The sequence below is a fragment of the Mycetomoellerius zeteki genome, unplaced genomic scaffold (genome assembly GCF_001594055.1).
Source record: "Mycetomoellerius zeteki isolate Tzet28-1 unplaced genomic scaffold, Tzet1.0 scaffold321, whole genome shotgun sequence".
NCBI lineage: Eukaryota > Metazoa > Arthropoda > Insecta > Hymenoptera > Formicidae > Mycetomoellerius > Mycetomoellerius zeteki.
Genome location: NW_017257307.1, coordinates 616,866 through 643,623, shown reverse-complemented (window position 1 = coordinate 643,623; position 26,758 = coordinate 616,866). Strand labels below are relative to the sequence as shown.

The following is a 26,758-nucleotide window of genomic DNA, read 5'->3' as shown; positions in this document are numbered from 1 at the left end:
ACTGCAAAATTGTTTATGAATAATAATTTCTTTGAAACCGCGTTGTGAAAATAAATCTAATTTTGCAAAAGTTCCAATAATTTAGGATCTATATGTATAAAAAAAATTAAATTTTTGGTACTATTTCTTCAATACTTTTATTACTAATTACATTCGACAAAGTTGTGTTTCCCATAAGAAAACGTCTCTTATAAACCTTTAATACTAATACTGGCCATTTAATCATTTATTTTCAGTATTAAAAACTATTAATAATATTTTTAATACTTAAAATAAGTTATTAATTGGCCAGTACTAGTATTAAATTTTTATAATCATCATAATTAAAATAATAATTACTCTCTAACAGTTTAGTGAATCTACTTGAAAATTTTTTTAGTATATTACAGATAACAAAGGAAGTTTCCCGAAGTTTCATCAATTTGGTACTATTTTTGGAATAGCTCAGATATATTCTTAAATAAGAAGTGATTATAAACATACATAATTTTAAAGTATATAATGTAAAAAATATATATTCACAAAATTTTAAAATAAATTTATGCATCGGATCGTAATAATTCACATATTGTGACATAGGATTTCGGGAATAATTTCATAACTAATCTCAATCAATTTAATAATTGATTTACTTGCAAATTCATCTGTTAACAATTAAGCTATTTTTTTATGACCTCGTATATAATTTTTTTTCTTTGAAAGGACCTAATTGAAAGTCTTGCTTTTTCTGTTAAGTAAACATTGGCCTGTCAGGCAAATATTTCTTTCGAAATATCGCGCGAAATGCAGCGAGCAAAGTTACAAAGCCAAATAGGTACGCATATTTGACAATTATTGAAGAGTGATAATCGTCGATAAGAGTTGTGTCGTCATCGACGATCGAACGTCATCGCAACAGCGACGTTCGCGGTCGACGCCGTGTGACGTCTGACGTCGGGTTTGACGTGAATCGCGGCGCGATCGATTCGTTCGATTCGAGCTCTCGAGCTGCCCGCAGCGCCACCAGCGCGCCCCGCTGCGGCGACGAGTGACGACACCGTTAGGCGCCGCGACCGCGATCTACCTCTCAGCTCGCTTTTATTTACCCTATACACACATACATCGACACATGCACGCGCGCGCACGCACGAGAGACGCTGGACACACGCTCGCTTGCTCTCTCCCTCCCCCGGATGATAAACATGGCTGTCGTGCATTGTGATGATTATCAGCGAGAGTTTGTGCGGCCGAGTGTCGCACCGAGTGAACGCGAGTAATATGGATGAGGGACGCCAGTCCCGGAGACCCAGGTAACGACGACGCTGAGCACTCTCGCGTCCCCTTTCTCTTTTTCCGCCACTGTCGTCACCAACGTGAAATCCGCGAATTTCACCTGACGGCCGACGACGGGTGTTGTTTGTGTAACTCGCTCGTTATCGTTCCCTGTTCACGCGACCCCTCGGCTTATATCACAATCATTTTCCCATTTTTCGTCCATCTCCCTCTTCCCCCTTCGATCCTGCGAACGCGAAGGTGAGTGAACCTGCTCTGCTTTGCACGTCATGTATCGCTGATTGCATGGTCCGTCACGCGTTATTTGCGCGATCGCTCGCATAGCCCCTTGACACCTTCGTGTTGTGTCCAAACGGAGCACCGTGCATGTCTCATGGGATCTACCGATCCCGTGATCGCGAAGATCCGCGCGTGCTCCCCTTTCCCTCGTTGTGACTGGGTAGTGATACCTCTCGGGGAAACGCTCGTCGGGGATCTGTCGCTATGCGATGCATTATCAATACGTCAATTTCTCTGTTGCTCAAAAGCCTGATGTTCCGTTTGCACGTTGTTTGCATATATGCCAATGCTTTTTCAACCATGCAAGGATCGTTTATATATTTAAATTCAAGTAGAACAAATTTGGTAAATTTAGACCAATTTAAACGTTTAACATTTGATACTTCACATATTTTTTAATACAGCTAAAATTTGCTTGAAATAAAATTCTTTGCTTGCGTAAATGTGAATTTCCTTTTGCAATCCTAAATAAAATGTTTGAATATGCAAACACGATTTTAAAATGTAGACATACGTTTCATCAGAAGGAAATATTTAACAGAAATGTATAACACCGTATTTATATTACAATTTATATTACAATTCATAGTAAAATAGATAATATTTATAATGAAAAAAATTTAAATAAATTATATACAATAAATTTATATACAGTTGTCTTAATTAAAAAATATATTTAAAGAATTATAAATAAGCGCCATTAATATTAATACATCTTGCATGGACTACTTGTTCATCTTTCTTGTCTTTGTATTATATCAAATATATAATTTTGCAAAAATTATAATCTTATACTGTAACATTAAATTATCTGCTAATATACTCCATATGCACAATAATTTGTTTCAGGCTGTCGTCTGGGTGAGCAATGAATGTACTTCGTATTTTAACACCGTGTGTGTTACAACGCAGACGCATAAGGGGTATAGATAATACTGATAAAAGGGACTCCTGGTTTATGAGAAGACAGCTTGGAGATGCCTCTCACATGACACATAGAATGGGTGCTTCTGCATCATCAAGCATCACCAGCGTAGGTGGAGATTCTGTCCAAGCAGCCAGACTCTCGGCGTCAAGTAGTCCGGAACAACATGGCATTGCAGTTAGGTACATTGTCAATGTTTTATACACTTACAATATTTATATGTCATAGGGTATGTTCCATTTGGCGTTCGTAATACTCACGAGCATCATTTTATCTTTGTTTAACATTTGATAAACAACAAAAATGAAATTATTCTCGCGAATATTGCAAATAGAACTTACCCATATTAGTCTTTAAATTTTCAAACAAGAGAAACGTTTTAATCAATGTGACTATTTTTAAATCTTTAAATATTTAAAGATTAATTTTTATCTTACAAGCAAGAAATATAAAAAAAAATAGTGAATTTTAAAGTATGCTGTATTAATGGACGAGTTCAAGACAGCAAAGCAGCTAGGCATGCTTACCGAGCGATTGAATATGATTGGTTGGATCTATAAGTAATAACCAATTATGTTCATTTGCTCGGCGAGCAGGCTAGCCGCTTTGTCAACTTGAACGCGCCCAATATTTTAGAATATATAAATAGGTAAATGATGATTGAAAAATGAATCATAGATTTGACCGCACATCAAACTTTCTATAGTTGTTTATTCATGTATAGAGAAAAAAAGAAGAAGATGACAGGATTTGCGACGCTACGCAAGAAATTTATTAGGAGACGCCGCTCTTCTAAAGCGTGTGATCATGGTAGAATTATTAGAGACCTGGTGTCCACATGGAGTCACTTAGAAGCAACTGCTTTGCTTGAAGAGTATGAGGCGTTAGCTGCGTTGAAAGATCTTCATGTTCAAGCCGAATTAGCTAGACCGCCAGCTGCTACTTTTAAGCAAGATCTATCGATGTTATATGATTACAAACACTGTTCCGATGTGGATCTTGTATATAGAGGAGCGTGTTTTCCCGTTCATAGAGCCGTGCTTTCCGCCAGATGCCTATACTTTAGGGATTTGCTGGCTGGTTGTCCTGGTATATATTTATCAACAGTTTATATTCTCTTCATAAAACAATAAAGTTTTTTATAGCAATTTTCCTTTTATAATATGAAAATTAATTTCATGCACAAAGTACTATTATATATATATATATATATATCTTTCATTAAAATTTACAGGATATGGTGCTAGAATATGTTTGGAGCTAAGAACTCCACATCTTGAAGTGCAGATGTTTTCAGCGTTATTACGGTATCTTTACACTGGTGATATTTGTCCACATGACGCGACTTTGGAAGCAAACCTACTTCGACGACTCGGAGAAGAGTTTGGAACTCCAAATCCACTGGAACATGATCTCAGATATTTGCTGGATACCGGTGATTATGCAGATGCCGCTCTCGTATTTACGTCGGACAGTGATTATCAAAGACCGGATAGTGGAAGTTCGGAGTATGGATTTCGCCCGAAATTAGAACTACCATGTCATAAAGCAATACTTTCCGCGAGATCTCCTTTCTTCAGAAATTTAATACAAAGACGGACTAGATCGGGCGAGGATCACACAGAAAGGGCACTTCATATACCTACAAGAATAGTGTTGGATGAAAGCGTGATACCTAAACGATATGCCAGAGTATTACTACATGCTGTGTATCTAGATACCGTTGACTTATCATTAATACTGAGAGGAAGCGGTTGCGGAAACAGCGCTGGTAGTTTGGGAGAGGTAAGAAAGTCTTGGCATAGAAATGTTTTGTACACTAAAGTATATTAATTTTACGTTAATACTTTTATTTAATAAACTTACAGGTTCAAGCCCTAACACATACGGGCCGAATGCGACCAAGTCCATTAGAAGAAGCGATGGAATTGTATCAGATTGGACGATTTCTTGAGCTTGATATATTATCGCAAGGTTGCGAGGATCTTATTTTGGAATATCTCACCTTGGAATCGCTACCGACTGTTCTCAAGTAAATCTGATTATGATTACTAATAAATCTTTTACAAAAGTTAGAAATTAGATCATATTATTAAAAAAATTATGTTATGTGCAGATGGGGCAGTCAACCTCACGGATCAGCATGGGTGCACAGACAAGCGTTGCATTACTTAAGGGAGGAATTTCAGCCGATTGCTTCGTCCTCGATTCTTCATCAGTTAGATCATGCCCACTTAGCGAATGTTTTACAGAGTCATTTTTTACAAGCGAGCGAACTTGAAGTACTGCAGGCAGTACTCAAGTGGGGCGAACACGAATTAGTACGTCGAATGGAGGATCGAGAACCTAATTTGCTTAGCCATACTGTGCATTCTGTGACGAGGAAGGGTATTAAGAAAAGAGATCTTAGCGACATCGAATTGCGGGAAATATTGAGCGAACTTCTGCCGCTTGTCAGAATAGATCATATATTGCCGCCGAATAGCGAAGCATTAGTACAGGTTTATTTTCTACTAAACATTTTAAGTTATATATTTAAAATAAAATATATTTCTTGTTAATATATTTTTTATGTTGATAAATTTTTAGGCTATTAGGAGAGGATTAGTTTCCACTCCACCAAGTCACATGATAGGAGACGAAAGAGATAATTTGAGGGTAAATGCTTGGATAAGAGGCGGAAAGAAAAATGGATTTTTTGTAAGGCCAAGGCTGTTCATGCCGTATTATGAAGAGATTAAGGTAATAATAATAATATATAATTTTCAAAGCCAGAAACACATTGATTAATGGAATATACTGAGTACTATATTTATTCGATATTAGTCCTTGGTAGAAGAACAGATGATTCAAGAAGCTGATCTAGTGAGATTACGAAGGCCACGATACGTAGCAGACATACCGGATGCGCTATACATGGTTGAGGAGAAACCAAGAGCCATGGGAACTGCTGGTGTTGATGTCCTTGCAGCTGCATTTCCAGGTATTATGACATTAAATTATTAGTGTTTCAACTTAAAACTAACATAAACTTAGTTTTTTATATATTAGTTATTGTTATTATATATACTGTTATTATATATATTGTTATTATATATTATATTTGACATAAAAACACAGACTACTTTGTAATAAGAAAGTGAGAGTACTTAAACAATATTTTTAATAATGATTGAGAAGTTGATGAGAAAATCACACACATAGATATGTTTAACTGATAATAATTGATATAGGATAAAAGATCTTTTATCTGTATTATAGTACCAGACTCTGCAACAATGGCCGCAATGCTGAAACGAGAGCAGAAATTGAAACAATCGCCTAGTTGTCAACGAGCGATAAGTTTGCCTCTTTCTTCGCGACACGAAATTAATCGGCAAGTGCGACTGCGCGTTGTCAGGGAGTTTAATTTACCCGACACTGTGGCCGATCTTCTGGAAGTAAGTCTTTCTATGCTACTTCTATATTAGTTTATAATAATTTATAGCAATAACAGTAATAAAACGTGTATAATAACATCGCGTTGGGTAAATTGGGAACAGGAAAAATCAATACGAAAACAGATGAGTATATGAAAAGGTAAAAGATTTCTGAGACAATTAAACCATAATATATAGTGCGTTTCTTTTATTAATTTCGAATTGATAGGTTTGTTTTCTATAGCTGAACTAATACACACTTTTGAAACTTACAATGAAATAGATATATGTTCGATATTTGTCGAGAGCGAAAAAAAAATTCAAATGCAATTTAGTGCAGGAATAAAAAACAGACCTACGGTTATCGCGAACGAGTGCCATAAAATGCTAAACATCTTCAAGAATTTAAATACATTTGCGCGTAGGAAGTTAAAAATAAGTATATTCTACACATAATTATTTTGTGATTGAATAAATTGTAAATAAAGATAGATAATGACTGCTTTATTGTATTGTTTGTTCTAAATTATTAATAGTTATATATATAGTCTCAAAATATTGCTTTATAATTTACAATATTTATATAAACGTTATTAATTTCTCCATTTTGTTTCGTGAATATTGATACGTATGGAATTTATTATTATCAAGAATACAAAAATTTTTAAACACGATAAATATATTCCATTGATAATGTTTCCATTTTATAAAATTAAATTGAGTCTACAAGCCTTATGTGCGTCATGCGTACTATTTACATTAAAAAGACTACTTGTTTACGATACATCTTTAAAAATATAATTTTAAAATGTCATAAATATTTATTACAAAAATATCATTAAAAATATTAGTCGCATTTTTAGCAGATACATTGCATATTGTTTGTGTTAATATTTCTATCATCAAATTAGTCTTAGCAGTTGACTTAGTCAATTGTTCTTCATTAGCTTTGGTCCTTATTATGTAATATCACCTAATATTACCTAATAATCGTCTTATCACATCTAATATTGTCTAAAAACTTTTGTCACATGTTTATATAAATTTTAGCTCTTTTATGAAGCTATCTATCAATATTTTCTATACAGTAAGATGACCAACTTCTTAAGAAGAGGGATATTTAAAAAGATTCAATATTAATTATCGTAAATTTTAATAAACACTTTTTTAATAATTGTTAATGAATCACATGAACAATATTATATTATTATATTTGTAAATAACTAATAGCACTGTATAACATCACATAAGATCACAACAAAAATTAATGAAGTTACGAGATTTTTTAAGTGTTCTTTTCGACTGAATTTTATGAAGAATATCTGGGTTTTTAAATAAAAATCATAAAATTCTTTAAATATATTGAAAATTATATTTCATACTTATTATTTTCACTTATTATTCTCAAAGAGGGACAATTCATAATCATGTTCTTAATTTGGAATAAAATTTAGAACGCGTTGTAAAGTGGAGACGAAGAGTTAAATTTTGGGATTGTGCCTAATTTTGGACGATTGTTCACCTTACTATACAGTAATTATTTTTATATCAAGAAATAGAAAGACTTTTTCTAAAAAGGATTAATTTTCTATGGATAGAAGTTTATGTCTAATCATTTTACAAGCCATCCCTTTCGATCGAATGTATGTAAGACGTGCAACATTTTTTGTTTATAATTATCGTCATCGATCCCACCTGCAAAAACGCATTCGTCTGCATCTTCCGCCGTTTGTGAAACGGAGCCACGCGCTGCTTGTATTACTTGCACCATCATGATGCACTGGTTAAATTTGATGGGTGCACATTGATTCAATTGCTCCATAAATTGGCTCTTGGGAAATGCGTTTGTGTCTACATTTAGCGATTTTAAACTCTCGATAAAAGAGTCGTAATAAAAGTCAATCATATCGTCAAGATAATCGTCGAGCACCTCCTTCCGGGAACTTGATATGAGGAAAAATATGAGGTCGTTTACACCGTAGTCGTAGACTGTCAATTGGAAGTCCACAATTTTCATATTGATCGGCTTATCCGACTCCTCGTATTTGAACATCATGTTATTTACCCAAAAATCGTTATGCACTAGTGTCGCCCACGGTTCTTCCGGCGTTACATCTTGTGTAACTCCATATTCGATTGTTTTCTCGATTCTATTCAGATAAGCTTCCGCTTCTTTCATATTTTTATAATCATTATGCGCTTTCTGTATCATATCTACTGTTGCCTTTTCCGTGGCTTCTTGTAGGTTGAATTCTAAACAAGGGAGTACCGTTTTTTTGAAAAATTCAGGTTTCTTGAGCTTCAGGCCGATTGCTATGGCGTGTAGCTTGGCTAAATGATTGATCGCAAAGTCCATGTGCACTTTGTCTAGACCTACAATTCGGTCTTGCGTTATATAATTGTAACTTTTTAGATTTTCTAAAACGATGGCAGCCTGTTCATCGAAACGTTGCGGATCTCGTAAACCTAATCTACCGCCTAAAAATTTCGGCACGATGACGCTTAGGGATTCCCGAGGGATTCCGCTTTCATTTTGCAACTTCAAAAATTCTGGTGCTACCATGCTATAAAATTCCAGTTCCTTCTTGAATGTTAACGGGCTGTCAAACAACTCTAGCAAATACGCTGACCTCGGCGGTAATTTGACAACCACGTTTAGAGTTTTCTTCTTATGATTATGCTCGGCGTTGATATTGACAGCCAGTATTATACTACCAAAGTTTTCTCCCGGATCTGTTAAATGTTTCCATTCCACATCCTGTATTCGAAAATCGGGGCCATACGTTTGCATTAACAATGTGTCCATATTTTTAACAGGGAGCATGTCGAGCGTTTTCCTAACAGAAAAAGATTTCATATTAAAGAGAGTTAGATAATTATGCAGTATAAGGACCATCCTCCAATAACCTTGACTTTGTTGTCAAGATCATGACTCCAAGTGACCTTGAACAAATTTTAGCTCGTTTGTTAAAAAGTTATTAACAAAAAAAGTTCTTCAATAAAACCTAACTTTTGGACATGACTGTGCTCCGATGAGACAAATTCTCTGCTTTAACAGCGCAAAATATTTTCATATATAATTTTTGTGTCTTTAGAGCACAGAGAATTTGTATTTTTAAAGCAGAGAATTTGCGTTTTAAAGGGAAAAAATGTGGTTTTAAAGCAAAGAATTTGTGTTTGTAAAGCAGGAAATATTTTATTATGTATACCTTTTCCATTTTTTTTATATGGATAGAAGTTTAAATCTAACATTTCGCGAAAATAAACACTAACTGTAAACACGACTACGTTGTTGTCGCCCAAATTCCTATAACAATCGAAATATATGTTACAAATATATTTCATTTATTTGTTGAAATTTATCAACTTACCTTATGATTTAAATAAGCAAATCTATCCTGAATCTCACGTTTTCGATTGTTCGTATATGTTCGTTTCAATGTGAAAGATAAAATATCATGTAAAAATTCCTCAGATATAGCATTTACGTAGGCGAAATTAACCAGTATGATAGTCAAATTGCGATTTTAAAACATTTTCTGCTTTAAAAATACAAATTCTCTGTGCTCTAAAAACACAAATTATACAAGAAAATATTTTGCGCTGTTAAAGCAGGAAATTTGTCTCATCGGAGCAGTCATGTCCAAAAGTTAGGTTTTAATGAAGAACTTTTTTGTTACTACTTTTTAACGAACAACGAGCGACGGCTAAAATTTGTTCAAGGTCATTCGGGATCATGACTTTGACAACATATGTCAAGGTCAAGGTCATTAGAAGATGGTCCCTTATACCTACTGCATAATTACCGAGAGTTATTATTTCAGAGAAAATAAAAAAAATTTTAATTACACTATGTGATTATAATTATATGTATTAAATGAAATTGTTATAAAATTAAAATAATTAAATCATGCAAATGTAAAAATCAAGCTGATATAAACCGACAGAAAGTTGTATAGTTCGTAAGATGTACGTTAAGTCGGTCAGAAACATAGATAAAATTACAAATATAAAAGTCTAAGAACAAAATCTTCAAAATCTTCTCTCTTAGTATCTGATAGAATACTTAATTCGCGAGTCAAACAATAAAATTGAAATTGAATGATTAAAGATAAGTTGTCGAATAATGCGCAACAGTCTATACAAGCTTTTGATCAGTTAACGTACATTATACGTATTTGCTACGTGGAATTTCTTGGAAACTGAGGTTAAGTCTTCTTTTATGTAGATCGGATGTTGTTTAGTCACCAATATCATATATCTCGGGGCTCTGTAAAATAAATTTCTTTTAAACTAAAACTAGAAATAATTAAGATGTATAATACATATTATCTATTTCAGTAAATTTTGAGTTTTTCCATTAAAATTTTTTAATCCTTAATACTCTTTAATTGTACACTACTTGGATTTAATGAAATGTTTTTACGTAATCAAAAAGTACAAAATGTAAGTAAATTATAGCTACAAGTTTCAGGATTGATAGAATTTATAGATTAAAAAAAAAGATGAACATATATCCGGAGAAATTGGATTTAGATATTTAATCGTTTTATTTAATAGTTTAATAGGCTTAATTAAATTAAATCTATCGCAAATATATATATATATAGAATTATTATCTCTCGTTAATCGTAGAACTGATATTTCCACAGCACAACATCAACAGTTACTAGATAATTTTGGGAAAGAGGCACATGTTTTGGATTATGGATTATTATGGATTACATATTATTTCAATTTATTCAAAATGTAAACTGAAGTAATACAATAGCTATTCCAATCCGATTTCGATGTTGTGCTGTGGATTTGTATCAAAAGAAATTCTTAATACATCAAATTTGATTTCGATCGTACAATAATTTAATAACGACCATAAATAAATTCTCTTTCCAAGTTTCATGTTCGATATTTTATGTAACTTTCTCTTTCTACATGACTTCTTCTCGTTTTTAATAAGAAAGTCACAGATTTATTGAACAAACAATTTATTGGAAAACAAATTTTTCAAATAAATATCCGTAATTTTGAGCATTTGTTAAGAGAAATATGATTCTATGGAAAATTATTAATTTTTTATTATAAATTGAAAAATCGAACATCCTTAGAACAATTATAGTTTTTTAAACGTTCGTTTGATGATATTTTTAAATATATTTTTTCAAATTCTATTGATCCTAAAGTAATTATATAATTTACTTACAGTTTTGTAAAGCTATAAATGTTATTGGGCACACGTAGATGTCTTTGTAGCACTGATCTCCACGTTTGGAGAGATCACTTTATCGTTACTTAACTTTGTGTTCTATCTTCGATATAAGGACGTACATATATTTATAACTTCCTAACGTTCACTCGCGTGTATGTTCTAGCATTAACTGTCAATATGTGAAGCGTCGCTATTTTATATCATAGTAAGGAGAGAACTTGTCGGTGGCTCCTCGCTGACTATGATTCGTTTATGCAAATTCAATTCGTATTAGATAAACTAGTCGTTTTCCTTATCTCATTCGTAACGTATAAAATGAAGCTTATAACATAATTTCAAAATGTAATAGCATCAGGGAAAACTCTAATCATAACAGTTTGATTTTTGTTACGAATGAATGACGTGGCGGTCAATGTACAATCAGCGTGAGCTCAGAAAGCGGGACGTGAACGTTCGTTATTTTGCACTTACATGGATGCAAGTGAATCGACAGAAACTCAGTTGAGTCTTTCTGGCTAGATCAATCGGCTATCGCAGCGCTAAGAGCGTACAACTTATTTATATTGTACTCGTGACACAAGAAACTTTGAGTGTTAAGATAAATGTTGTAGAATTGATATCAGCGAGTTCGTCTGTGATTAAATTATTTCTGTCTGTCTCTAAAGTGTATAAACTTTTTTAGAAATAGCAATTATAACTTTGTTAATGTCACGCTGCCAGCTCATGCCACTGCAATTCGCTTATGCTTCGCGCCATTATCGCGTAGATAACGCTCGGTTTTTACGTTTTGTTTTACACTATTTAGCGTGAATGTCAAAAAACAATGGCCATCCAAGACTTTTATGGCTCATATCGTACTGAGACATTCAATTAACTCGGTACCCTGTATAATTGTTCGATTTCGTGACTGCGACGACACTGTTACGGACATGAGCCAACATTACGTGACGTTTTATTTCTGGTAATAGCACACATTTATTTTCAGAAATGGTTACGAATAAAGATCTCTATTTATCTCAATTGTATGTATTCGTTCAGTATAAAAAAATGTTATTTTTATAATATTATATTTTTTTATTATTCTAAACTTTTTCCTAAAGTATTATATTGCAATATATATATATGTATATTTATTTATTATATATATATGTAAAAATATTACCTAAGTAGGATAAAAAAATGAATAATTAATAAAAGTAAACGCACGTGCTCAATATGTATCGCCATGTATACGTATTATTCATCAGAAACATTACTCAGCTTTTTATTTTATATCTCTTGCAGAATATATTGATATCTGATCAATATTGAAAGTAATATTGAAAGTTTGAGCGTCAAAAATCACTCGGGATATCCATGACCTATATTCCTATATTTGCGAAGATCTATCAATTCAATGTATTTTCAGAAAATCGCCATGCAGTGGAATGCTTTTCTTCGTTTTATTATTCATATCAAAGCAAATAAAAAAATTGAGAATTTATAGAAAAAATATTATAGACGATATAGATAAATTCTTTTTTTAAATAGACCGATTTAAAAAATGATAGATTTAAAAATGTTACTAGAAGACAATTGCAATTTACGAGGAAATTGAATGAGACAGACAAAAAAATGAGGAAAAACTTGAGGCAATATGTATCTCTTTTTTTCTGTGCATTATTATGTTATAATCGGTCAATAATCATTTAATTGTGAGTCGTGATTGATGTTCGCGATGATTATTTCTAGCTAATAGACTTCATCACGTTTCCACGCATATGCAAAAGCATTCTTAATGCGGAAGCTGTTATGTTGTTAGATTATCTTCTCATTCTAGGTTCTCATCCCACGAAAGCTGCATTGACGAATGTTTGCTCTTGAATGCATAATGTTATTTAACTTCACGTACGCAGGTTGCTTCAGATTTCTCACACTATCTTCGACTTCTTCGGCTAATTCAAAGTTCTTAACGAAAATTTCGCTGCGCACGATTTCCTTCGACATTGTTTCAACTTTTAGTGCGAAATATCTTTATAACTCAAGTAGCTCAAAATAAAATTTCTAAAATTTTAATTAAAGCAGAATGATAGAACAGCATAATGTTATCTCCAAATATTATTTTCGATAAATATAAATGTGATGTCTATTTACATATTTCTCAGACATAATTCTAGGCAATTTAATTTATTTTTCAAATAATAAGCGATTCCTTGAAGACAATTAATATAATAGGTTGAACTAATCTTCAGATCTACTATCGAATAAAAACACAAAAGAAGGAAAATTTATCGATATTTTTTCGCGATCGCTTACCCTTCTGTTAACCGATCGTTGCATCACTATTATGTGTGCATAAATGATACGCGATCGAGATGACACAATCGTGGCTATAACAATAAGCAAGTGACGCGAATTAATTTAAATCGCAAGAAGAACGTGTATGCCAGGCACGAGCTTAGCAGCTGCGTACCAGCGCAATTTATCAAGCTGAAAACTCGGAAATACGTTCAGTCATTGACATGTTGATTTTCCTTGTAAAGCTTAACGTTGTATTGTAATTTCATGGGAAGAATTAATATACCAACTTGAGTCCAATAGTTTTAAGAACTTCGAACTATTAAGTGACTTATTAGGAACTCCTACGCGGTTATATGTTACGCATATTAAACTGTTTATGTACAGAATATTTAATCAACATTAAGTCTCTCCTCAAGGTAAAAGATATTTCTTGTGTTCAATGTAAGAGCTCGTCGTGCAAAACAATGAAGCCAAAACAGGAAGTTTGTCATGATATTTTTTGCTTAAAAGTTACTGAAACAGCGTAATTATGATCGGAATTAATAATTAATTTTTAAGCATGCCAGACACGTTCGCAGACAAGGTTTGAGAAACGTGTTTTATATTAAAATCACATCTGCATTCACTATTCATACATTGTGGTCGTTCGCCAATTCTTATCATTCGAACATAGTCCTTGATTTTTGAGTCTGTATATCAATACCCGATATCAATGTCCTGATTATACAATATCGTTTTAACCTTCGCATTAACGAGAAGAAATAAAGATAAAAAACTATACATAAAATAATATTATAAATCTGTTATTCAAGCAAAGTAAATGAAAGAAATACTAAAAGTTTTGCCTGTTGCATGTAACTGTCGTTTTAGACACCAGCGTTTACTTTGAATGTAGATATTTAAATCTTTTACCGTATCACGAAATTGCTGAAAAACATGCGCCAAGATTCTCTCGCGTTCAATCGGAATGACTAAGAGCATTCGTACGGATAGACGTATTAATTTTCTAGACAATTCAAGACAATTATATTCTACATTTGCCTTGCACTGTTAAATTCATAATATCAAATTATACCCAATTTAAGTTTTGTTTAATTATTTCTATAAGTCGTCACTGCTCTTATACTCAATATATCATTAATTTAATTAAAACAATGAAATTAAATAATTTAATTCGAGAAAACGTATTAAATTTAACTCAAATGTATTTTATTATTTATTGAGTGCATACGTTAATATAGACGTTGTTTACTTTGAAAACTCCAAAAATGGACTGATTCACGTTTTGGCAAATATGGAAGTTAAAAATAACAAAATATCTAAGAATGTAAATTCGATGCTCTTAGGATGAGCATAAAAGCTTACCGGTCAATTGTGCATTTACTTAAAATCTTATAGCTCAGAATAGAGAGACGTAGAAAAAAGTTTTATTATATAATCAACACTTGTGTTCGTCTATCAGTTATATTTTACATACGTTACTATTAATGAGTACGTCATTTACCTTAACACCGATAATGCGATACGCGAGCGGGGCACGTTTATCAAGAATGCGATGTCATCGGCGTGACGTAGATGTAACACGTGCGTAATTGAAAGCGATTAAACAACAACGTTAAATTATTTTTTTTTTTTTTTTTACAAAGTCTTATACACCGCGCGTGGGTTTAGCACGGCACTTTGACACAGCGCAATTCGCGCGACTAATGTTGCGAGTAGACTCTCGTCGCTGTTTGACTTTGCCTCTTATTCTCCCCCTTTTTCTGCACTGGTGTTCGTATTATCTACGTCTTCTAACGCAACGTCGAATTAGACGTCCGCGCAATAGAGACGTGGTAGAATTAGCGTTCTGAGATGATACGAGATGTAAGATAATGCGCATTTTGTCTCAATGCAATGAGATGCAAACGAGTCCTCGAGAGATATCCTTCCTCTCTTCGTGAAACTGCGAATCTTTTCGAACAGCTGCGACATTGAGATTTTTCAATGTCAACGGTGTGATATGCCTATTTTATATTTACAATACTCAATCTACAAAAATAATTAGATTAATATGAATTCATGTGAAATATATAATATTTTAGGCCATTTTCCCTTTTTATTTTTTTATTATTGGCACAAGTAAAAACTCGCTGTTTTTACAAAATAAAAATTGATTACTTCGTAGGAAGAATTTTTGTCAACTTTTTCTATTTTTCTATTTTTGTTTCTATATTTTCAAAGTTTTCTAAAATGATTCCAAGACGACGAAATGATATATTTGTTAATATCTCAAAATAGTAGTTATATAATTAGTGAAAATTTCGAAATTATATTTATTTCTTAATATTCAATTTATATCCATATTTATGTTGCTGTATTGTTCATATTTACGCAATGTGAACGCCAGCAGTGTAGCCGACTTTCGATATCGGACAAATTAGCAAAAACTACGAGCAGTACTGCGCTCGAACGATGAGACGACGTGCAAGTCGATACGTATACAGATAGATAAAAACGTAGATACAGAGAACGGATATACTGCATTATATTTTATTTTAATATTTTTTATTTACCTATATTGTTTTATTTTTTTTTATTCGTAAAATATTACGCCAACGTGCTTTCGTGATATAGTTTATTACAATAACAATGCAAATATAATATTTATCCAGTATATGATTTTTAATTAGCAAAATTTTTTTTTCAGCGAGATATGTATTACAAATATGTCACATTTTAATTCAGTAAAATGTCGCTGTTTTCCTCTCCGAGTTTTTATTGACTACACGAACGACATGTACGATGATATTCTGAAGAGAGGCGCTGTTCACAAAAAATAATTTATCTTTATGTCCCGGTTTAAATGCGGTTTGTATAGTGATAGATATATACGTGGTATCGCACTCGGGGTGACAAGCGGATGAATCATGAAACGACACTTGCGACTACTACCAATCGGATGAAACGCATGCAATCTCTATAACGTAACTGGTGCAGTATTATGCATGAATAAGTGCAGAAATGTATTATCAACGTGCGACATGTTGCATCACTGTGGTGTTATGGGTAAAATAAAGCAAATCAGCAAACGCGAATCACAAGTCTGAGTATTTGAAATTATCTCTATTTATCTCTAAACAATGGAAGTTACATCATATTGTTAAATCTAATCAATCTAATCTTAAAACATAAAGCATAAAAGTTACTTTTGTTTGTTGTAATAACACTAGTCTGCGATAAAGTATTTTATTTAACAATTTTACTTGTTTTTATGTATTTTTGCGTGAACACAAATCCATTCTTTAAATTTAATTCTCACGTCACTTTGAAAAAAAAAAACGATATCAAAGAGGGGAAAAAGACGATAATTTTGAAGAGATTTTTATGTTGTAACACCGACAGCAAATTTTTTTTCTAAACTTCATTAATGCCATGCAAAAAAGATCAACTTTTAACTTTAAAATGTATTTTAATTTGTTTCGATATGATTTTTCGAAATATAGCAATTTGAAAATAGTTCTTCCCATGTAATACGTGGAAAAAGCTTTTTATTCCATTTTAATACTGCATATATTATACATACATAATGCTCGCCAAAAGTTCCAGGTCGGCTGAATATCTCGGAAAAAATGCATTTTTGAGAAAAATGTTTTAGACAAAAATTGTAAGGTTTAAAAAGATCTATTTAATGTATCAATTTGACCTTGGGTGGCGTCGCCAATGTCAGGTCAAGGTCACATCGATTGGATACCCTATTTTTTATTCCAGAATCTAATAGTCAATGTCAAAAGCTTTTCAAAACGTTACAATAAAGTTCATTTTCATTAAATTCTTTTCGAGTTATGAGCTTGAAAGTTACAGTACCGCCATTATTAGTATTATTCAAGATTATGCCCTGGATAACATTGTTGTTATCATGATTGTTAAGATCAAGGTCATTGGAGATTGTTTCTCTTATTTTTATTTTTGCACTGAAAATTCGTTTTTACGTAAAAATGAAAATGGCAAGTCCAGTATCAGTGTGCTCCTCGCCTTGACGAAGTGAACGGCAAGCTTCACGAAACGTTGGCATTAGCAATAGATAAAAATACGCGATAATCCGCAAACTTTCTGGTATCTTTGAAAATAATACTCGTAACAGCCTAAAAAGCGTTGTCATAGAGTGTCCAGTTTAAATCGATGTGACCTTGACCTGATATTTGCGATGCCACCCAAGATCAAACTGATAAGATTATTAAATAAATCTTTTTAAACCCAATTTTTGTGTCTAAAACATTTTTCTTAAAAATGCATACTTTCCGAGATATTCAGCTGGCTCGGAACTTTTGGCGAGCACTGTGTATGTGGAAAGTAAGTGCTTTTGTGCTTACATAATACTGTGCTCATATAATCGGATCACACTGTTAAATCTATAATGTCAAATTTAACCTAACATGATTCGCCACTGCTCCTATTAAATATATCGTTATTTTTTACCAAAACGATAGTTATATATGACACTATATCGTGTCAATATGACTGTTTTCAAACTGTTATATCTCGAAAATTATGTCGAAACGAAACAAATGTATTTTAAAGCTAAAAGTTTATATTTTCGCGTGATACTAAAGAAATTAAAAAAATAATGCCGGTATTACAATGTTAAAGTTTTTTGTGCCTGTTTGACGTCAAAATTGTGACGTGATGAAGCAATTGGTATATAGCATCGTATTCAGCATCCAAAAAACTAGGAAACGATTACGTTCGTTTAAGCAATGATTTCAAAGTATAAATTTGCACAGAGGTAAATAAATAACAAGATAAGTAGAATTTAGAGAGAGAGAGAGAGAGTATATTTAAAGAGTTTTATCTAATTCAATGTGATATACGTAATTTAAAATTTAACATGCGCGCGTGAAGAGAAGTAGAATTTAATTTGCGATCGTCGTTTCTGTGGCGAATGTCAAACAAATTATTGGACGTGTTTCGTAATGCAGGTAGCGCACGAAGGCTCCTTTTACACGTTACACGAATGTGAAACGTTATACACTGTTAAAATTATATGCATGTTAATACCGTCACGTACGTGTTTGTCAGTCCAATGTATTATCGTCATGATGACATAACATTTCTAACGTGTCAAAACAATATGATGTACCAGGAGAACTTTGGTGATCACTTGAAACAATATCGTATATTGCTGACGCGAGATTAAAAAGCAATATCATCATCCTGCTATTTGCTTATATCGAGTTGTTTATTGTTTTTGTAAAACGACTCATATATGCAAAATTGATTCTGGAAACTTATTATAGGTTTTACCGATTGAATGAATCGTTTACCGAGTTCGATAGTTAACTTCTATTATTGCTTCATTTACGTCTTTATAATGTTAGAATTAATATTCATCATTAAACTCGTTCTTCTAGTGGACAAAATATTTTATCACTGTCTTGATTGAATTGCAAAAAATAATGTCGTAGCAGGAGTTACATATTAAAAATTTTTTCTCACTGGAATATTAATAGTTCTTCGAAGAATGGTTTTATGCATCGCGTTATTAATATACAACAGTTACGTTTAATTCTCTCAAGTTTTCAAATTTAATTGGAATACGACACAATCGTCATAAATTTTATGCCAATAGCATCTATCGTTATTTACGAGCTTTGTTTATATACGTAGTTCAATATCTTACGGTAAGACCATTGTTCAATACGTGAACATCATCCTAGATAATATCGCGGAAGTGCTCAGAGACTCCCTTGTGTAACATTACAGCTTGGTATCATCGCTCGCTATTTTGATTCATGCGGCACGTAATGATTTAATACTTTCCGGATTGAAAAAGTGTTCTAGGAGTGACGTAAAGTTTAATACTTTTCAGATTAGAGAAGTCTGAGTAGCGTGTCAGATGGACGAAAACGCAAAAGTCGCGGAGAGGAAAAGGGGAAAAAACGAAAATTACGTGTAATTGCGCGGAAAGAATGCTTTGTCATTTCTCGGGCGAGATATACAGGCGTATAATTTCGTGAGTCGCTCAGGTGTGTGGGAAGAAGAGGCCTAATGGGAAGACCGGCACCTGAGAACAGGTGCGAGTTGCCACGCGTGAAATAATCGCGCGTGTCGTCGCCGCGCTCGCTAATTTACGACAACCGCATAACGTATGCAAGGCGTCATTCCCTGTTCGTTGCATTAATGTCTTCCTAGGCAACGCGTGCGGCACACGTTAATTAGGTCACGGCTCACGTTCTATTTCGGTAGATAGGTGGGGAAAAACCCTCACCCTCTCGGTCCGGAGGACGCGGACGAAGGTTCATTTCTGCGAATTCGTTTTGTAAAACCCTCGTTCTCCCTCCACCGATTTGCAAAACCGGTGGTGGAAAGGTGAAGGTTTCACGAAACAAATTCATAGAAATAAAATCCAACTTTAATTCTCACAAACGCGAAACTTTTAATTCTCGCTAATTTATACCGTTATCCATTTACGCCATCCCAACCTCGGACTCTATCCGATCCCCTCGTCGACGAAGCTCCGATTAATATTCCCCGGCGCGATACTGTCGACGTCCCACAAACCGCTGTCACCCTACCTCCCGCTTAATCGCGGGGTCTTTCCCCTTCTGTATTATTCCGAGCTTTTAATGCATCTTTCATCTAGCGGACAGCGCGCGATAAATTGCCGGCGTATCGATTTCAGAACACAGCGTCTTACAGTATGAAAGAGCAAAACGAGCAGAGGATGACAGATATAGAGGACATTGACTCGCCGGGCATGGGTATTCGTGTGAGAACTACCGCCCCGGTGTGTTACGGGAGGAACATGACATTTCCTCGGCCGACTTCGTCTTACGCACATAGACACGAACTTCCAGCTATAGTGACCGAGGGAGAGAGCTGCAGACTTCTTGCCGAGGTAAGGGACAGCACGCTTACGTTATTGCCGTATTCGTATCACTTCGCGGGTGACTCTAAATCTCGCGTATTCAGGCCCAGATATTTTTAATTACAACCCGGATTAATTAACTTCGCATTATTCGATCTCGCTATCGAGCGCTCTCGGACAATCCATTTCTTTGATGCATACCTGGTGTATCAAAAAGTTCTTACGTTTTATTTGATAGAAAACAGAGAATCTAAATCGAGTGTCTAAATTAGTCTAAAGATATAGTCCGAAGATGTAAATAAAATAACTTGTACTTAAAATAAATTTTTTTATAGAATAAAATGCAATCTCTGTTGTATCAGATTTTTCTCGATTATTCAATGTTTAGGGCCTGTCTTCATTAGGTCGGATAATCAAGGTTCTATTGTAGATCTTCTCGATCCCGCTCGATACCGCGAGACGAGATTACGAATCTAGTTGGGAAACGGCAAATTACAGGGCCGGTCTTGTACAATCCGTTCTCTCGTTACAGCCGCGCGGGCGAGTCTCAAACCGTGGTTACGGAACCGTTTCCCTCCATTTGCGCAGCGGCGCGAGTCTTTGTCATTTTCTCTCTTTCTTTTTTTTTTACCTCGTAATCATATCGCTGCGGTATCTCGCTCGATTAGTCGCTTCCTCGAGAAAACGGATTATGCAAACAGTACGCCTCCGGCTTGTTTGCAGCAGCAAGAAGGCAATTCCTGCAGCGATGGCCAACTGTCGGGCGTGATGCCGGACGTAGCGATGGCGACGGCCTCCTTCGGCGCTCTGCATTTAATCGAGGAGCAGGAACTGGAATTGGATCTCGGTGACGGGGCGTCGCACCTCTTACCGCACGTTTCCCCATCGGGCGGCGGAACCATTGAGCCGGCTGCTCACCGCTCGTCGCTTCCTCATCAGCATCAAAGACACTTCTCCGGCCCACCGCCCCCACCTTACGTGTATCATCGTGCTGGCACTGCCTTACCGAGGTTTATTTGAAATTTATATATGATATGTGGATGGAGCGAACAACGTGGCAACTACTGACGATCCTCCTTTGTATTCTCTCCTCTCTCTCTCTCTCTCTCTTTCTTCCCCGTTTTCCTCTTTATTATTACATAGCCAACCTCCTCTATCTCTCTCTCTTTCTCTCTATCGTAGCATGTATCGATCAAACCTTGTTATTGCGGGTACAAATTTATTACAAGGGTAATTGTATGTACATTTTTATTTAAAGCAAGCTTGAAAAAAGGGTAGAAAGTACTTGATTTAAGAGTATCCGTAATTTTTCCGGATCTGGAAGTTATACCCTGTGTACACACAAAAAGTAAAAAAAAACCTTGCTTATCGAGTACGATGCGAATGTGTACGGAGTATACGGAGGTTTCACACCGTATAATCTATATATATAAATATATATATATATAAATAAAAATATAAATATAAATATATAAATGTAATGATTAGGTGCAATCGTGTATGAGAAGAAATTGCGATTGTGATTTATACATATAAAAATGTAATCGTGATATGTGCATGTGGGTGTACTTATGTGTATGTGTGCGCGTATGTGTGTGTACTTGGGGAACATAATGTGTGTCCGCGGTTCCGGCTCTGAAGTGTCAAGACTGTTAGCAAGAAAGTCTTCAGAAAAGAAAAAAAAAAGAAACGAAAGAGGAACAATGTACGGGATATTGAATAAATCGCGCCTTGTCACATTACCATCCTTATACTCCACATAATAATAATTACAGGAAAGTGAAAGTGCCGCGTATTCCTCGTACATTTGTTTCTTCTCGTAGAGAAAGCGTGGCGGCGGCGGCGGTGGCGGCTACTCACGCGAGCGGAGCTGCGAAGCGCTTGATGACATTTTGCCATGCTAAACTTTTTAATTTTTTCTCTCTTCTAGGGCAGTTTCGATGTATGACGGGCTATAGTAAGGCTGTAAGTACACAAGAGAAATCCAATCGATAAAACATATATCGCGCGCTTAGAGATGACGTCCGGGGCGCCTCGGGTCGTAAAAAGCGTGCGTGACGTTCACGATATTTAATGGGTTAATTAATTATCGCTAAGTGCCCGGGTGCATGAGAATTTTCTAAGAAAAAGTTTTCCATGAATTTAAATGTACGCTTCCATCGGCCTTGCTCCGCCGCAGCTTTGTAATATATCCACAAACAGGGTACGTACTATATACAGAGTGACCCAGAAGTCGCGTATCATCTTTCGATAGTCGTTAAAGTTATGAAAGAAACGGCGCTTTAATTTCGGGATATTATTTTCGAGTTAAAACTGCATGAATTTTGAAAGTTCTTGGCAAACTGAGCTCAAGAGAGAATGCAAATGTATACGAAATTTTTAGCTTGCGTAATCTCAAGAAAAATTCAATTTATCAGAAACTAAACTTCCGAGTTAGGAAGATAAAGTGCTGAAATAATAATAATAACAATTGAGAATGACGTGTAATTAAAGTGTCACTAATACTTCTTTAGAAAAACGATCGATCACATCGGCCGGGTCAATGATGAATTTGCAACGAAGTTTGTTTCTGGGTTACCGTGCGTATTTTGTTCCGCAAAAGTCATAAAATGTCAGACTTTATTTCAATACTTCCGTACAATACAAGTAGTAAACGGTGGAAAACTAGTCACTTTCACTTTCGTTGAAGCAACAACGATCAGGCGGGAATTAATCACTTTAAGCGTACAGATTAATATCGTCAGATAGTAATTATTCCTTATTTAATATGACTCTTCGGTGTCGACATGGGATGTAATTATGTATTAAGATACTCAATTATAGGATCCGTATATTCAAGAATTCCTTTACCGTCCTTACGTTAAGTATTCGAAATGATTATTTCCTGCGTATGTATACAAACCATAAATTAATCGTTCAATTAATTTTATCGATTGTATTATATACGTTTCGTTATATTTTCTTAGAAGAATACATTACATTTCGTTCTAGAAAATGAAATTCGGCGTTGTTATCACCGTTGGCATAAATTGTGATATTATTCGAGAAAAGTTATTGAGTTCAGTCATTGTGACTTCGAATTTCACTTTGCAGACCTGGATTTAGAAGGATATATGATTATGTAAAATAACGTTAATTGTACGCGATTCAAATAAGCTATAAATACCGGTCGTCTGCTTTGTAAAGCGTATCACTCGCGTTTACTATCTCGCGAATCGTAAAATTAATTGAATCTGTATTTAAAACGATGTTAGATCGTGAATCCACAACGGTGTCAGATAATATCAAGAGTGAACAACAGTTCGTGAATCCACGATCGATTGACGAAGTTATAATTTAAATAAAGCAACTAGACCAACTTTTAAGACCAGCATAAAAGAATAGTTATCACGTAGATAGATTAATACTGTATAGACTGAGGGACTGTATATCGCGGGAGTAGTATTTTGACATTCATATAGTTCGTGCGTCGCAAAAAAGAGAAGAAAGAAAAGCGATCTTTTAGGTTCTTCCATTCAAGACATTCACGATTCCCTTCGTTTCTTCCACGAAATTGTTGATTTTTGTAAGCTGAAGTGTTAATTACGTTCGCTGAAAAATAAAATTTTCGGACAGTTTATCTTTTTTATGACTCACACGATAGATGGCTCGCTAAGATATATTTAAAAATAAAGTTTAATAAATATTTCAAAATGGAAAGAGAGGACTCGCTGTTATTTCTCCGTTCCTAGCGCAATTCATGGTCGGGGGAGGGGGAGTTTATGTAAGTATCCGTCATAAGTAACCGTCAGCGAAATCGCGAGATTTATCCCCGCGTCCAACTCGTGTTTTACAACACCAAATAATAAACGCGTTACGTAAACAGGCGCACTGTTTTTAGCAAAATAATACCCGCAGGACCGCAAAATACATCAGAACGGATGCTTAGGGAACGTCAGAACTTTCCCGCGCCATTATTCATACCGAATTTATGTAAAAGCGTTGTACATACTCGAAGCACAGCGAGGAATACCGCCCAGCAAAATCCAGCCTCACCATATTCGCTCTTGACGTCACGCCGCGCTTACGCGCGTATAACAGATCGACGGGCTGCATCGCATAATTCAGCATGTAAAGTCGACAATGACTTGTGTCGTTCAAGTGAAAATTCCTGTCGCCCTGTATTTTCACTGTTGCGCAAAAATAACTCGTCGCGAGGAACTTATCACGTAAATCCAGTGTTTAATATAAGCGAACAAATTTACTGTGAATAATAAGCAGCTGGAAAATAAACAGGAGAAGATTCTAATCTTTTTACGTCCAATTTAAATTTTCTTAAAATATATCCTCCGCGATGAATATTATAAAGTGAAATAATATTATCCCTTCCGAGTAAAACCGATGTTGCAGCTTGTTATATAAGTTGCATTAACTTCCTCGAAATTATTAACAGCGTTCGTTACGGATGTTTAAGTCTAGCTTGATTTAGGCTTCGGTTTGCGTGATTGCATCCACTTACGGGAAGTTACGTGTTCTTTAATTTGCGAGTTTAACTTTAACGACTGGTTTTCAAATGAATTCGAAGTTGACTTCTTCCTTGGTGAAAATATCGAGACACCAATGGTTTTCGAGTTATGAATGATTGATGAAGGAGTTGTTTGCAAACTTAGCAAACAGATAAAATGTTTGCTTTTACGAGGAAATATATGGAGATATTCCATTTCAATTTTGATTGCTTTTAAAGCATATAAAGTATACAGTTGACAATAACGAACACGTATTTCTTTACAAATATTTTCTCGCGCGTTTAAAGATTGAAACTCTTTGAAGCTAACGAAGCGTATCTTTCGAACGGATCATTGAAGTTGTGAGATATATATATATAGTGTGTGTATATATATATATATATAATATTTTAGACAAAGAGTTTATAATATTTAATGTACTCTCTCTCTCTCTCTCTCTCTCTCTCTCTCTCTCTCTCTCTCCTTTATAATTGTATAAGTCTTTTAAAAACATCGATATACTTTTTGATATATTTTCTATCATTATCTTCATAAATTCAAAAAAGTTAAAGGTCAATGATTAAAGAGCATTTTTATTAAAATAATTTAATCGGGAGATCCCCTTTAAAATGACCTTTTGTTATATTACTTTGTTGACGTGGTTTTGGAAAATCATATCCGCTTATTATGAAGAAAATATTATTTTATTCCGCTTTTCGTAAGGAATATGGGAAATCTCAAAGAATGTTGAACTCGAAAAGATAAATCTTTGAAATTTGTCCATAACACATTTGGATATCTTGAAAAAATAGAAAAACAGAAAAGTTTTATTTTATGGATAGAAAAAGTTGCATATACGCGCATTAGCGCAACGCGTATAATAAATTAATTTATGTAAAATATTTTAATAATGTGTAAAATAATCTTTATCTTTACAAAAATATTGAAATTTTCAAAAATAACGAGGAATAGAAATGTATAAAACATTTTTTCATTTCAATTTATATTTTTAAACATGCATTTGAAATGTTTTTAAATGTGCATTAGAGAAACATCTTTTTTTTATTTTGTATTGGTCTACAATATAATCATATAGATTTACTTGTTAGTTAATTTAAAAAATTATTTGAATCTGCTGTTGTCACGTTTTTATCTCAAAATTTATTTACGCGGAACATGTAACCATGTAACGTTAAAATTCGAAAATCGCGATAAATGGCAACTTCTGATATTTCGAATAAAAATCAATTCTAGATTGATCTGAGAATCTATCAAAGTCGCAAGTTGTGGCGCATTCTACATTTAACTCTAATAAAAAATCTACATATATTATAGTTCTGATAATTACAATTCAACAACGTATTTTAAGTTGTTCTCTTACGCAATTGAATCGCGTTTAAGTATCATTAGGATCTGCTTAAGCATTCAGGCGTATCAGATATGAAGTATATTTAATTTTGCGTAAGACAATTTAACTTTGTTTTAGTAAAACATGAACTCGTTTTTTCCCTTCAAATATATGGATCATTCATCTTTAATTCAAGATATCAGAAATAATCTGTGCGTTATAAAAATTATATATAAACTGTATAAAATATAATTTATAATTGCCAACATTATCATCGTTACAATTTTAAATGAAGGAATAAGATGGAATTATTATGAATTCTTATTGGATATAGATTCTTATTTTTCTAACATACAATATTTTTGTAAGTTTCAGAAAATTGAAAACGTTCGAAATTATGTCAGAGCACTGGAAAAAGAGTCTAGAGTTGCATTAATTGGAATTCTAGTTGAAAATAAACAAATCAGAATTTTATGGTTGAATCTATTATAATTTTAGTTGAGATAGAATTCTGATTAAAATATGATCAGAATCTTCTGGTTCGTTCATTTTCAACCAAAATTTTTTCTCAGTAAGGAGTTAATTTTTGCGTTTGAGAAATGTATAAATACAAAATAAAATTGGCATAATTTTTAAAACTCGAATTACAATGAACGATAATGGTACATATCGAAATTAAAATCTTATCTAAAACCAGT

The 26,758-nt window shown here is 34.0% G+C and overlaps 2 protein-coding genes across 5 annotated transcripts; one reads left to right on the top strand and one right to left on the bottom strand.

The window, feature by feature from the left end:
• Nucleotides 1–1,140: 1,140 nt before the first annotated feature.
• On the top strand, nt 1,141–21,595 carry LOC108725021 (BTB/POZ domain-containing protein 7). Of its 2 annotated transcripts, none has more exons than XM_018451775.1 (11): nt 1,141–1,289; nt 2,401–2,658; nt 3,201–3,565; nt 3,711–4,261; nt 4,345–4,508; nt 4,593–4,977; nt 5,066–5,218; nt 5,303–5,459; nt 5,738–5,916; nt 20,043–20,258; nt 20,952–21,595. In XM_018451775.1, exons 2-11 carry the CDS (start codon nt 2,420–2,422, stop codon nt 21,246–21,248), a joined length of 2,706 nt encoding a protein of 901 aa, XP_018307277.1. In that variant the 5' UTR covers nt 1,141–1,289; nt 2,401–2,419; the 3' UTR covers nt 21,249–21,595. The 2 variants fall into 2 exon arrangements, with proteins under 2 accessions (XP_018307277.1, XP_018307276.1); XM_018451774.1 differs by having other exon boundaries at nt 3,183–3,565.
• Nucleotides 7,470–15,139, bottom strand: LOC108725022 (uncharacterized). 3 transcript variants are annotated; one of them, XM_018451776.1, is made up of 3 exons: nt 14,886–15,139; nt 10,063–10,165; nt 7,470–8,732 (listed from the first exon to the last, which is right to left on the bottom strand). In XM_018451776.1, coding segments are annotated over exons 2-3 (1,227 nt in total). In that variant the 5' UTR covers nt 10,065–10,165; nt 14,886–15,139; the 3' UTR covers nt 7,470–7,507. The 3 variants fall into 3 exon arrangements, with proteins under 3 accessions (XP_018307278.1, XP_018307280.1, XP_018307279.1); XM_018451778.1 differs by lacking the exon at nt 14,886–15,139 and adding an exon at nt 11,573–12,030; XM_018451777.1 differs by lacking the exon at nt 14,886–15,139 and adding an exon at nt 11,096–11,346.
• Nucleotides 21,596–26,758: the final 5,163 nt, after the last annotated feature.